The following is a 14,124-nucleotide window of genomic DNA, read 5'->3' on the forward strand; positions in this document are numbered from 1 at the left end:
CATTCATGTTATTGTGGATGTATAAAATGTAATGTAATGAAAAAAAATGTATCAATTCTGTATTCTTCCTTGTCATCCCCCCCCCCCCCCCATGTTTAAGCTCATAAAACTTACAGCAGTCCTAGTTCTATCTGTTTCATTGTTGTAGATGTGGAAGACTGTCCTAGTGACAGGGAGAGCCGGAGGGACTCAGTTCTCATTGACTCACTCTTCATCATGGATCAGTTTAAAGCTGCAGAGAGAATGAGCATTGGAAAATCTAACACCAAGGACATCACAGAAGTTACTGCTGTGGCTGAAGCCATTCTCCCTAAGGGCAGTGCCCGGGTCACAACTGCGGTGAGGAAATCTTACCTGCCTCCCAACAGGCTCCATAGAAATTGCTAGAAAAGGCAGTTGCTGTTCTTCTGTTCTGTAAATCATTTGGGACTGTCCTATATGTGTATTTTACAGCCTCTAGATTTAGGCTGTGAGAAAGGGTGCTGATTACTTAGTCATTCTTTGGCTGGTCTGTCTTGTCACTATAGGTGAAGTTTAGTGCTCCATCTTTGCTGTATGGTGCTCTCCGAGACTACCAGAAGATAGGCCTTGACTGGTTGGCCAAGCTATACCGGAAGAATCTCAATGGCATATTAGCTGATGAAGCTGGGCTTGGGAAAACTGTGCAGATCATTGCTTTCTTTGCTCACCTTGCATGTAATGAAGGTAAGAGTCTCTCAGTTTCCACTAGGAGAGTGTTTGGATCTGAGGGAGAAGACTTCTTTAGCCTCTTCTATTTCTCTCCTTTTACCTGAGCCAGGTAAAACACTCAAAATACTCTCAGACAGTTGGGAGTGGTGGTGCAGTCCTGTAGCACTTCAGGTTGAAGCTAGAGGATTGCTTGAGTCCTGAGTTTGAGGTTGACTTGGACAACATAGTGAAACTGTCCACCAAAATAGAAATCAGAAATACTTTTGTTTGTTTGTTTGTTTTTTGTTTTTTTAATTATTATGTATACAGTGAGTGTTGGGCCTGCAGGCCAGAAGTCATTGTAGATGGTTGTGAGCCACCATGTGGTTGCTGGGAATTGAACTCAGGACCTCTGGAAGAACAGCCAGTGCTCTTAACCTCTGAGCCATCTCTCCAGCCCCAGAAATACTTTTTGCATGAAGAAACAAAAACTCATTCACAGTTAACATTGAATGAAAGAATTTTAATGCTTATTCAAAATGCAGCACCCATAGGCTTTTTTCTCAGCCAGTAAGTTCTGGGGATCCCTTTCTCTTTCCCCTAGAGTTGCAGACGTGTGCTATCACAACTGGCTTTTGTATGGATGCTGGGGATCTGAATTCGTGTTCAGATAGTGATTGTTCAGCAAGTATTTTATAGACTGGCCCGTTTCTCTAGTTCCCCATTTGGGAGCAGTTGATTGTGTAGCTCACAGTACTTGTCTTTGCTAGCATTTTCTTGAAGTTGTAGGGTGTTCACTCATCAAACCTCTTTTGTCAGATCATTTCTCTCTAGTGGAACACACTTTTGTTATGTTTCTTAGGTCCCTTAGAGAGTGGTGTGGTGGCCCAGAGGGTCTGGGCTGCCCAGCTGCCATGACATGCACGCATTCAGGTAGCTCCACGTCTGATCTTTAGGGTTAGCTCTCTGTCTACTGCCCTGTAGCTTGCCTGGGCCAGTGCTCGGCTCTGTGCCTGAGGGGCCTGCTGCTGTAGGAGCTAGCTATTGAAAGAGTGCTGTGAGCTGGGACATGGTACAGTTCCTTTTCTTGCAAAGCTGCTCTTCCTACCCTTTGGAGTGTATTATTCCATCATTCCCTTGCAAATTCAGAGGAGGGCCTTGCCATGTTGCAGGAAAAATTGACCTGCCTCATTATCCTCATATTGGACTTTCTTTGAATTAAAAAGCTTACTTGTATAATTAGTTTTTATTTTTATTTATTTTTGTTTATGTGTGTGTTTCTGCCTGATTATATGCCCCATGGATGCTGCTGCCCATGGGACATTGTATCCCTTGAAGCTGGAATTAGAGGTAGTTGCGAGTCACGTGATGTGGGCACTAAGAACCAAATTCAGGAAGTGCTCTTCACTGCTCAGCTACCTCGCAGGCCCGCCCTCCCTCCCTCCCTCCCTCCCTCCCTCTTCTATGTATGTTTGTATGTACATATGTGCAAACATTTGTCAAGGGCAGAGGACAGCTTGCAGAGTTGGTTCTTTACTTTTACCCTGTGGGACCCAGGGATTGAATTCAGGTCTACATGCTTAGTGGCAAGTGCCCTTTCTTATCTTACCTGAGCCATCTTGTCAGACTCAGTTATCAGTTTTTAAATTTATACAAGTCGATTGGTTTCTGGGCTCCTGGTTTGTTTTTGTTTTTGTTTTGTTTTGTTTTTGTTTATTTTTTTCCCCTCCACTGATTTGTTTCAATAGTTTTGAACTAGTATCACCAAGTCTTTTTTTTTTTTAAAGGTACAATCTCTCTACATAGGCCTGGCTGTCTTGGAACTACTATGTAGACCAGCCTTCAAGGTCCATTTGACTCTGCCTCTCAAGTGCTGGGATGAAAGGCATGTCCCACCATGCCCAGCTGGTATCACCATGGCTTAAATGTAGTATTTTAAAGTAGATTCACATATATAGTTGTTAATTCAAGATAGAAATAAATACTCTGCCTTTTTATTATATTATTTAAGGCAGAAGGGTGTTAAATGTTTTATTATATTTACAAGTCTATCCTATCTTCAGGAGACATGTTTAGCACCAGTGGGTATTGAAATTCTGAATCATACTATGTTTCATCTTAAGTTCAGAACTTTTCTTGAACTTAAGCATATAAAAGCATCCCTTTGACATGCCCAAAGTGCCAGCTTTGCTGCTCTGTTACTAAGTAAAGTAAATGTCACTTAATCAAGCCCTGCCACACCATTACTATGGATCTGATAACCAGTGTTTATACCAGGTGCTAACAAACAGATGGCAGGTACCCTCCTGTAGAGAGAATAGACAAAGGATTGTCCCATTTCCCAGAATATGCTTAGAAAAGTGTACAGATTAAAATTTATAAATTCCTTATTTCTAGAATTTTTCAATTAACATTTAAGGCAATGGTTGGTTGCATGTTATTAAAATTTCTGGGTTTTCTTACATAGTTAGAAATGATTGTCTGTGCTTCTAAAGTAGGAGTCTTCATGTTGTTAATTGTGAGGGAATGAGTAGGTGACCCTGTTTCAGGCAGGAGACAAGCCCATCACACTGTATGTAAGGGAACCCGAGAACTAGAGCCATGGGTGTGGAGCTGGAATGCAATGGTACACTCAGAGATAGTGCAGTAAATAGGTGCAGTTGGAAAGGTGGTAAATGTCCATATGGGAGGAGGGTTGAGGTCCTTGTGCAAATGTGACAGTTTCAGATAGCATCATGGCAGGCCTGGGTTGGGAGCTTTTCCTCTGTGCTGATGGCTGCTGATGTCAGAAGAAATAGACTCTGTGGAGTCTAGTGTGCAGAGGGTGGTGTGGCTTGGCTCAGTAGGACAAGTGTAGGAGTAGGAGCTAGCTAAACTTGCTCTGCCTTGCCCCTGGGAAAAAGATGTTCCTTGCTTGGGGCCTTTCCTGTTGTCCTATAGTCTTCCATCTTTCTAGCCCAAACTAATGTCTGTTGGGCTCCTCCTTGTCCTAGACAACCACCAGTTTTCCACAAATAGTGTTTATTAATTTATCTATTAATTGGTTGAATTTTGGCTTTTTGAGACGGTATATCTTGGTGTAGCCCTGGCTCTTCTGGAACTAGTTCTGTTGACTAGACCAGCCTTGAACTCAGATCCTTGTGCCTCTGCTTCCTGGGCACTGGGGTTAAAGGTGTGAACCACCACACCCAGCTACAGTGTTTATTACTTGGAATTGTAGTTTGGAAATGCTGAGAAATTTACACAAGAATTGATCATCAACCCTACATTGTTTTCTTTTTTTAAGAAGAAAATAAATCTGGAGAGGGCTTAGTGGATAGGCACACCTGCTTTGAAGCCTAAGCCATGAGTTCAGTCACCCGACCTAGTGGAGAGAGCTGACCCCTTCCTGCAGGTTGTCCCCTCACCTCCTTATACTTGCTGTGGCAGGCACACACCTCTACCTGTTGCCACCCCAGTAAATAGACTGATAGATATTGCAGCTTAAAAAACAAAGTAGTCTTCCTATCTTACCATTTCCTTCCCCCGTTAGTGACCGTGGGATAACCTGACGTGTCTTGTCTAGCTTTTACATGCATGAACACAACCACATTTCCCTTTCCAAGAATGGAATTTCGTGTTACATATTAGGTTTTTTTTTTTTTTTTTTTTTTAAAGAAAAATGCTTTTAGAAATCTTCATTGTTCTGGATGTGATAGTGCACATGTGTTTAATCCTAGCACTAGGGATAGAGTCAGGTTGATTTCTGTGAGTTCAAGGCCATTCTGATCTATATAGGAAGTTTCAGGTCAGCCAGGGCAACATAATGAGACTCTCAAAAAAAATTTTTTTTCATTGTATACTCATTGTACATGGTATTGTTACATAAGGATATTTTGATAGTTAGGTTATATTATACATTGAATTTACCTTTTTTTTTTTTTTTTTGGCCTGTCTGAAAACCAGAAGAGAATGTTGGATCCTCTGTAGCTGGAGTTGCAGGTGGTTGTGAGCCACTTAACATCAATGCTATAAACTCTGATTCTCTGCAAGAGCAGAATGCCCTTTTAGCCACTGTGCCACTTTTCCAACCTTATTTATTCATTCATTCATTCATTCATTCATTTATTCTGGGGATTGAATTGAGGGCCTCGTGTGTGTCATGCAAGGCCTTTCCAGTGTCCCCATATGTTAACTCTACTCATTTTTTTTTTTTTTTTTTTGTATGTATGTATGAGTGTTTTACCTATATGAATGTCTGTGTACCACGTGGATGCCTGGTGACCATAGAGGCTAGAAGAGGCATTGAATCCCTTGGAACTAGTTAAAATCATCTGTGAGCTGTCTTGTGGGTGCTGGGAAACAAGCCTGGGTGCCTGCAAGAACAGGAGTGCTCTTAACTGCTGAGTCATCACTTTAGCCTACTGTAGGTTTTAACCCTCTTTTGCTTTCTAGAGAGAAAGCTGTTTTGGTCATGTTTCTTTATTTGCAAGGTTGTATGCTTAGAGTTTTAAGATGGTATTTTACTTTTTAAATTATGTGTACGTGTGTGTCTATGTGTAGGTAATTGTTTTTGTGTTGGGGTGCCTATCAAGGCCAGAGGCGTTAGATCCTCCTGGAGCTGCAGATACAAGTAGTTGTGAGCCACCTGATGTATGTGCTGGGAATCAAACTTAGGTCATCTGGAAGAGCCATCTCTTCAGCCCAGTGTTTAAAGAGATACTGGCTTGATCTCTAGCACTGCCACCAAAAAGGGGGGAAAAAAGTTTATTGACTTCTGCTAAGTTTTCCTCTGAAACTTGTGTTGAAATAGTGGTTGATTTCTCTTGAGCAGTTTCTTTTCAAAATCAGTAGTGATGCTTCAACAATGGCCACAGGTAAGTGAAGTACAGCTTTATCTTAAAATCAGCTATTTCTCTTTTTGACCCATAATTGCATTCATTTCATTTATGGCACTGAAATTGAAGTTTGCTTTCTGGGTTACACCTACTGACTTGTAAATGCTATTTTCAGGCTAGGTTCGATCATTGAGTCAATTGATTATTTTTTTTACCTGTAAGTGGGTACTTAAGGAGGTGCCTGTCTATCTGGGCTGTAGGGTGCTTGCTGCTGGGAAGGATTAATTAGAGTCCGAGGTCCCAAGTCAGCAGCTTTCTTGTTTGGGGGAGTTGTTTGCTATAGACAAAGTTCTTCTTTTGTTGTTTGTTTTTTTAAGATAAGGTCTCACTGTGCAGCTTTGGCTGACCTCCAACTCATAAAGCTTTGCCTGCCACTGCTGAGATTAAAGGCATGCACCACCACATCTAGAATAGACAAGAGTTCTTTCTCTGCTTGTGGGAGCCCACAAAAGCTTCCTAGTGAGATCTGAGCTTGCTTTACACAGCAGGGCTGCATTAGGGGATTGCTTGACCTCGTGCATGGTCACCAGGTGTCTGGGATGCTCTGCATTGGGCTGTGCTGGGGGAGGTCTTTTGCTCCACCCCTTGGCGTTCCTTTAAAAGCCCTTTAGCAGAGACAGATGGGGCTGGTGGGTTTGGACCCAGGCCCTCATGAGCTGTCCTGTGTTTCTAACTATCTCCCTCCTCCATTTCTATTTACATATTTCTCACTTCTCCCTCCTCAAGAGTACCCTTGGGGAAAAAGAGGGAGCAGGTCTCCTTCATCTGCTCCTGATAAAAGTTCATATGGTTGTCAGTAGATCCTGGATTTATTGTCTACTCTTTGCAGCAGTGTTTCTGGAGAGCCTGACCCCAGTCGTAGTTCATCAGAGACACACCTGCTCCTATTCTGGGCCATGTAATTATGCTAGAGGCTAGTTTTTGTCTCCTTGGTGTCTGCTTTCCTATGGCCACATACTTAATAAGGTTCTGCTCAAACTCAGCTTAGATGCCTGGGTCTCACAGATTTCTTTTTTTCTTTTATAGGTAATTGGGGCCCTCATCTTGTTGTCATGAGGAGTTGTAACATACTCAAGTGGGAACTTGAGTTGAAACGCTGGTGTCCTGGCCTCAAAACTCTTTCTTATGTTGGCAGCCACAGAGAACTCAAAGCAAAGAGACAGGTAGAGCCACACCACCTCCACCCCCTCTCCTTACTTTGTTTTGCACTGCTGGGAAATGCACCCGAGTTTCACATACCCTAGACAAAAGGTGTGCCAATGAGCACCCTTAGCCAAGCATCTTTGAAATATGCTACGCAGGGGCTGAAGAGATGGCACAGCAGATGCAAGCACTTGATGCACAAGCCTGACAACCTAATTTTGATCCCTAGAAGTCATGTGAAGGTATAAAGGAGAAAACCAACTCCACAAAGTTGTCCTCTGACTCCTACATGCACGCTGTGCACGCACGCCTACACAGAACATATCTCACACATGTCCCACAATAATAATTGAGCATGAAATAAAGGTAGACATCTTAATTTTGCTTTTCTTTTTTTAAAATTTATTTATTTATTATGTATACAGCATGTATGACCAGAAGAGGGCACCAGACCTTATTACAGATGGTTGTGAGCCACCATGTGGTTGCTGGGAATTGAACTCAGGACCTCTGGAAGAGCAGTCAGTGCTCTTAATGTCTCAGCCATTTCCCAGTCCCCGACATCTTAATTTTTCTTAACATAGAATCTCACTGACTCATTCTTAGGAACTGAGACCATCCAGCTCTTAATGCTGCTGCAGTGGGGATGCATTAGACCACAGCCCATCCTCCCCTTGCTTTAAAAATCTTGTTGCAGTTAGTTGCAATGTAGATAGATAATCTGCATTTCTTACCTTCCTTGTTTAGATTATACACTATAAAAGCCAGGATTATCTCTGGTAATCTGTTTTCCCAGTGATAATTTCTAGCGCCTCTAGAAATTATCTAGTAGCCTAGTTTGTCAACGAAAGTCTTTTAAGGCTCTAGAGGAACAGAGAAGAATATCTTGGACTTTTTCTTGTGTGGTTGTTGTGAAGAATGGGTTGGGTGGCTGGTGATGTGTGTAGTTTGACTGAGTGTGATTGCCCAGCAGTGCTCTACAGATGGTTTCAGGGAAGTCAGGGGGCTTCTTTCTGTATTGCAGGAGTGGGCTGAGCCCAACAGCTTCCACATCTGCATCACGTCCTATAAGCAATTCTTCAGGGGCTACACTGCCTTCTCAAGGGTGCACTGGAAATGCCTTGTCGTTGATGAAATGCAGCGGGTGAAGGGCATGACTGAGCGGCACTGGGAAGCCATCTTCAAGCTGCAGAGGTCTGACCTCATTCAAGTATTCTGTCCTTTCCAAATAGCAAAGTATTCTTTGTTCTTGTCTAAGGATTCCTCTTAAAGAAATGTAAATCATTGCATACATCTATCAATTTAGTGAAAAGGAATTTCCATCTTTGTCACAGCATGTTGTACCTAAGAGACACACAGAGTCCCTTTGTTCAGTCCTTTTCTTTGAGACAGGGTCTCACTGTGTAGTCTTGGCTAGCCTGGAGCTCTCGATGTAAACCAGGCTGGCCTGGAACCTAGAGGTCTGCCTGCCTCTGACCCCAGCCCCTTCTCCAAGTGCTGTGTGCCGCTGTGCCTGTCCATTCCCTGAAGGCATCTGTAGGGTTGCTGTCTTCACTTTCCTCACACATTGCCATCGAGAAGAGTTATGCAGCCTCCTTATGTGTTTCAGACTTCCAACATTGCCTCATTTTGTTTGTAGCCAGCAGCGCCTGCTTCTGATTGACGTGCCTCTGCACAACACTTTCCTGGAGCTCTGGACCATGGTACACTTTCTCATTCCTGGAATCTCCAGGCCTTACCTGAGCTTCCCCCTGAAAGCTCCCAATGAGGAAAACCAGGATTACTATCACAAAATGGTCATAAGATTACACAGGGTATGTCTGCTTCAGTGACTGCAGCTTTTTTAAAGCATATCTGCCTTCTGCTAAATACACCAAGGCATTATTTGGGGAGAAAATGGTTATTCTTTTCTCCAGGTCACACAGCCATTTATTTTGAGGAGAACCAAGAGAGATGTGGAAAAACAGCTGACCAGGAAGTACGAGCATGTTCTGAAGTGCCGCCTTTCCAGTCGGCAGAAGGCCTTGTACGAGGATGTCATCCTACAGCCTAGGTAAGTGCTGGTTTGCCTACCTGCCCTCAGCAATGAGAAGCACCCTGTTGCCTCAGTGAGTGTGCTTATCAACGAGGCAGCCAGGAGCTCTGCAGTCTCCAGAACATCCCTTCCTTCCTGCAAACTCTGCCTTTAGATATGCTTTATCTGCACACCTGCCATTTGTGTAGCCTGATGTCTATTTTGCTGGTGCTGGTGCTTGCATTAGCTTGGGTGGTTAATGTGAACTCAACTGGTCGACCAGTTTACTCTTTGAACGTAGCCATTGTTCTACTGAGTCAGTATGGTCCAGTGGGGCATAATATCCATGTCATGGTATAGCATCCTGTGACCTAAATAAGTCATCTCCCAACTCTTGCCTCATAGCCCTACATGTCATTCAGTGGACTCAACGTGGATCCTCTGAATCCTCTCCATGGCTGCTTTGATTCTTTCTTTTGTGCTCACTGGTGTCTTATGTTTAAAACAGATTCAAGAACTGTGCAGTAAAGTTCAGTGGATTTTCATTTTAAACTTGGTAGTTCTCAGGATTTAGACACTACTCTCTAGACTCTAAAGGCAACTGAGAAGTATCACATGTGTGTTTACTATGACCTCACATGATAGTAGTCTCTGGCAGTGGACCTAGTCCATAGCTATCATGCTAGTCTTATTCAGCTGTTTTACGGGTTCCCACTATGGATAGGAACATAATGTGGTGCTGTGGGTTTCTCTGTGGATCAGACATACCCAAAGCTGTCTTGTAAGCACTTGCCTTAGCTGTAGGCAGCTGTGGGCAGAGATGATGTAAGCTGTAACAAAGTTGAGAGGCAGTGGTGCACAAGGCCCGTTCATAATGGGCAAGTAGCACCTGGCCATCCTCCTACTATTTTTTGTTTGCCGAGCAAAGGGTATATGTGAATCTCTAAGAAAAAGTAGTGTATGTCTAAAGTTCTTGGGATAGCATGTGGCTCCCTTGATGCTTTCAAGAAATGATTTGGCATTGCTACAGCATGTTTAAAAGGCTTTGGGGACTGGGTATAAGAATGAATGGCTGCTCATTTTACTGGCTGTTTCCCAGGCAGTCCTTGCCAAGCTGCATTGGTAATGAAACACTCCGCCTATCATCTAATATGGGAGAGGAGCAGTGAATGTACCCCTAAAGCTTTCACAATGATCAACCCTCCAAACCTGAGCAGAAAATACTTAGCCATGTTGCTATAACACTGGTTTCTAGCTGGGCAGTGGTGGCGCACGCCTGTAATCCCAGCACTCGGGAGCAGAGCCAGGCCGATCTCTGAGTTGGAGGCCAGCCTGGGCTACAGAGTGAGTTCCAGGACAGGTGCAAAGCTACGCAGAGACACCCTGTCTCGGGGGAAGAAAACAAACAAGCACTGGTTTTTGTCAGATATTCCAGCAAGGTTTTGACATCATCTTTTGTTGTCCTTCGTGATGTGCTAGCTCTGGTTAGTGAGAAGCGATTTTGTAGGAAGGGGATGGAGCTTCTGTGGAGGTCAGGTGGCAGCAGACAGGGGAAACATGGCTCAGTTACCCTTAAATTACTTAGATTGCCCTCCATTAGGAGCTCTAACGATCATCGTTCAGGGAACTTAGCTTGTTACATGTGACTGTGCCCACAGGTAGTGAGGTGCTGGTGTTTGGGAGTGATGTCATCTTTTGTGGTGGTGTAAGAGGTTATGACATTGGACCTAGCACATCTTTGGCTGGTTCTGTGACACCTGCTCTGAGTAGAGTGACAGTGAGACTTTTTCATGTTTCCTTCCTTTTCTCTGAGCCACAATTCAGTGCTAGTGTGTTAAGCTTTTTTGTATCTTGGCTCCATTTTTGCATTTGGGAAACCAGGTTTCTGGATACCATTAGATGCTCAGACTGCCACACCAAAACCTGAGCTAGGTTCTCATTTCTACATTGCACTGTCCAGATGCATAGGAACATTGAATCAGACACATTCTGGCCCTCTCATGGCTTCTGGCTTTCTGGAGGAGCTTCCTTTCTGCTCCCACCTGCACATGCACACACCGCCCTTTCTCTGGAAATATCTATCATTCTTGGACTCAGGAAAGTAGATCCCAATCTTAGCCCACTCAAAGCCAAACTTGGCAACTGTTTTAAAACATCATGTTCCACTTCTATTCTCCTAAGCTAGATGGATAGTCTGTCTTGCTTATTATTCTATTTTTGTGCCTGTACAGAGACCCTTATCACAGGACTCCAAGCTGGCTGTGTCTGGCTTTCCTTGTCCAAGCTAGGTTTACTGTGACATTCCCCTCCTGGCAGTGTTTCTCGGGGTTCCCACTTTTCTCTGTTGTATACCTGATTTGACCCTGGAGTACCTAAGACTGGCACTTCCCACAAGGAACTCAAGCTACCTCCTGAGCCCAGTTCTTTCCAGGCACCTTTTAGATGCATTGCTTGGCTTTGGAGCCTGCAGTCTTTTACCGTGGTTCTTCATCCCTCTCTCAAGCTCTCCAGATGCCATTCTTCCTTGCTTGCCTTGGGAGCCCCCTTCCTCGTTCCAGAGCTCTATTCCAAACTGCAGCTCCCTGGTCCTGGTGTATGCCTTGTGGGTCTCTGTCTGTCTAATATTGCAGCAGGGCTTGGCTCGTGGCCTGCTCAGCATCTCCATCACTGTGTACTTTCCTTGCAGGATCAGGGGATGTGCTTTCTGGGGTACTCCGGTCCTACCTTCTGGCTTTCACATGTCAATCCATACCTTGGATGCTTCTACTCCTCTGTCAGGGAACTTATCCTGATGTTATTGAAACATGGCCCCTTTACAAAGGAACAGTCCTCCTTGAGGTTTGGCCTATACTAACCCTTTGTCTCTGACTCGCTGGAGTGACTCAGTAGAGACCTGTGTGGGAATATAAACTTGAATGTGTAATGTAACTAATTTAGTAACTCAGTCTTGGGAAATCTTGCTAGTTCTTACGTTTTCTGAGATTAGGAAAGTAATTGATGATGAGACTGCTGAACATACATTTGCCTTTGACATTGAATGTTTTTTTTTTTTTTTCCCCTTCTACATGAGCAGGACTCAGGAAGCTCTGAAGAGTGGACACTTTGTCAGTGTCTTGAGTGTCTTGACTCGGCTACAGCGGATCTGTAACCATCCTGGGCTGGTAGAGCCACGGTTACCAGGCTCCTCCTATGCAGCAGGCTCTCTGCAGTATCGGTCAGCCTCTCTAATTCTCAGAGTTCTGGAGAGAGAGTTCTGGAAGGTAAGAGGATTTAGACAAGTAGTGCAGGACTTCTAGTACTTGTAGATAAAATCCGCATGGTTCTATGGATCACTTCCCACCTCTTCTCTCTGGCTCTCAGCCTTACTAATGCTATGGCTCTGTTTGTGGAGCTGAGGGTCGGACCCAGGGCCTTGCCCTTGCCAGGCCAGCGCTCCACCACTGAGCCAAATCCCCACCCCCAATGCTATGACTCTTTACACAGTTCCTCATGTTGTGGTGACCCCCAACCATAAAATTATTTTTGTTGCTACTTCGTAACTGTAGTTTTGCTACTGTCATGAATCATTATGTAAATATCTGTTTTCTGATGGTCTTATGTGACATCTGTGATTGTTCAACACCCCCCCAAAAGGGTTTGAGAACCACTGTCCTATCTCTTGTCTAGTTTCTGTCTGTGGACTTACTGGTTTTGTGTAGCTCACAGAATTGTATCTGGATTTTTTACACTTAGAGTATTTTCAAGGTTCATCCTCATTCCAGAATGTCTGAATGTCAGTTCTCATAAGGGCTGGGTAGCGTTCTGTTGTGAAGGGCACATTTTGTGTGTTCTTTCATCAGCTGATGGCTACATAGGTGGTTTCCATCTCTGGCTATTCGTACTGCTGATGAGAACGTTCCTACAGGTCGGGTTTTCATTGTTCTTGTGAGTGCACTGCAGTTGCTCCTGGCTCACATAGCCGCTCTGTCTAGGTCTTTAAAGAACTGCCAGCTTAAAAAAAAAAAAAAAAAAAACAGGTGGTGGTGCACGCCTTTAATCCCAGCACTCAGGAGGCAGAGCCAGGCGGATCTCTGTGAGTTCGAGGCCAGCCTGGTCTACAGAGTGAGTTCCAGGAAAGGTGCAAAGCTACACAGAGAAACCCTGTCTCGAAAAACCAAAAAAAAAAAGAGAAAGAAAAAGAACAAGAACTGCCAGCTGTGCCACTGCAGCTGAGCCACCTGACTTGCCCTAGTATTGTGAGGCTCCCATGACCCTCCTTTTGTCTGTCATCCTCTCAGTGTGATGCTGCTTTCTTGTTATCTCAAGTTCCGAGAAATATACATTAGCAGTGCTGTGGAAATTAGGGTACTTGCTCTTGCCAGGGCCGTGGTCATAAATCTGACTGGTTCCACTCTGTCTAGCACTGAGTAGTCTCCACAATAAGCCTCACAAGGGTCACTCCCACACTGATCAGCACATGGAGGCCACACCTGCCCCTTATTCTTTCCTGGGGCAGACTGCTGTTTGTCCTTGTACTATTCATGTGATGACTGGCTGTCTATACTCCTTTGCAGCTCCATGTCTCTGTTCACATGACACTGGGGAAGGCCAAACAGTTGTCCCATTGTGAAAAGGAGATCTGGCCCTCTGAGGAGACATGATCTTACTTAGCCCAAGCATGAGAGGGCTTGGCATACCATGTGAAACAGAGCTTCCTCAATTGACTCCTACCTTTTTCTTTCTTTCTTCTTCTTCTTTTTTTCCATTTCTTTTTCCTCTTAGGAAACTGATCTTTCTATATTTGACCTCATTGGGCTAGAAAATAAAATCACTCGCCATGAGGCTGATTTACTGTGTAAGAAAAAAGTGACTAGGAAACTCATGGAGGAAGTCTTTGCTTCACCACCTCCGACAGCCCGGCCAGCAACCATGAAGCTCAAGGCCAGCAGGTATGTGGGTGGGTTAGAAGCAGCATGTGGCTCATCTGGCATATCCACTATTCCAAGAACCTTCTGCTGTTTGGGAGTCAAGTGCCTGGGCCATAAGCAGTCCCTTCCTCTAGCTTACCCTCGTTAGTCAGTGGTGATGAGAAAAGCTGTGTTCTTGAGCATGTCCCGAATGTCCTTGGTTTCAGTGAGCACAGCTACATTAACAAGATACTCAAATAGAGGCAGTAAATCCTGAGAGTCACCTTTCTTGGTTATCTTTAGTAAAGTAAGCTTTAGGATTTGGGGAGATATCAGGGCTGAGAACAGTCTGTTGTCTGATTTGGCAGTAACTGGCATGCCCAGGTCAGACCACTTATTGGGAAGAGTGCATGCAGAGTATGCTCTTGGGCAAGAGCAAGGGCAGACACTGGGTTCACTGAACATCAGTGAAGTCATTGCTCTTACAAGTGACACTACAATATAAATGATGATTTGCGGTGAGGGAGATCATGAG

At 44.2% G+C, this 14,124-nt stretch overlaps 1 protein-coding gene across 9 annotated transcripts in view; it reads left to right on the forward strand.

Moving 5' to 3' along the window:
* Positions 1–14,124, forward strand: part of Ep400 (E1A binding protein p400) — a 106,290-nt gene that overhangs the window by 51,862 nt on the left and 40,304 nt on the right. For all 9 annotated transcript variants that reach the window (XM_036172205.1, XM_036172200.1, XM_036172207.1 and 6 more), the window contains 8 exons: positions 149–339; positions 528–705; positions 6,573–6,709; positions 7,714–7,883; positions 8,329–8,503; positions 8,606–8,742; positions 11,777–11,963; positions 13,465–13,631. In XM_036172205.1, coding sequence (XP_036028098.1) covers positions 149–339; positions 528–705; positions 6,573–6,709; positions 7,714–7,883; positions 8,329–8,503; positions 8,606–8,742; positions 11,777–11,963; positions 13,465–13,631 — 1,342 coding nt within the window. The remainder of the gene's footprint in view (positions 1–148; positions 340–527; positions 706–6,572; positions 6,710–7,713; positions 7,884–8,328; positions 8,504–8,605; positions 8,743–11,776; positions 11,964–13,464; positions 13,632–14,124) is intronic.

Source organism: Onychomys torridus, chromosome 22, assembly GCF_903995425.1.
Source record: "Onychomys torridus chromosome 22, mOncTor1.1, whole genome shotgun sequence".
Lineage (NCBI taxonomy): Eukaryota > Metazoa > Chordata > Mammalia > Rodentia > Cricetidae > Onychomys > Onychomys torridus.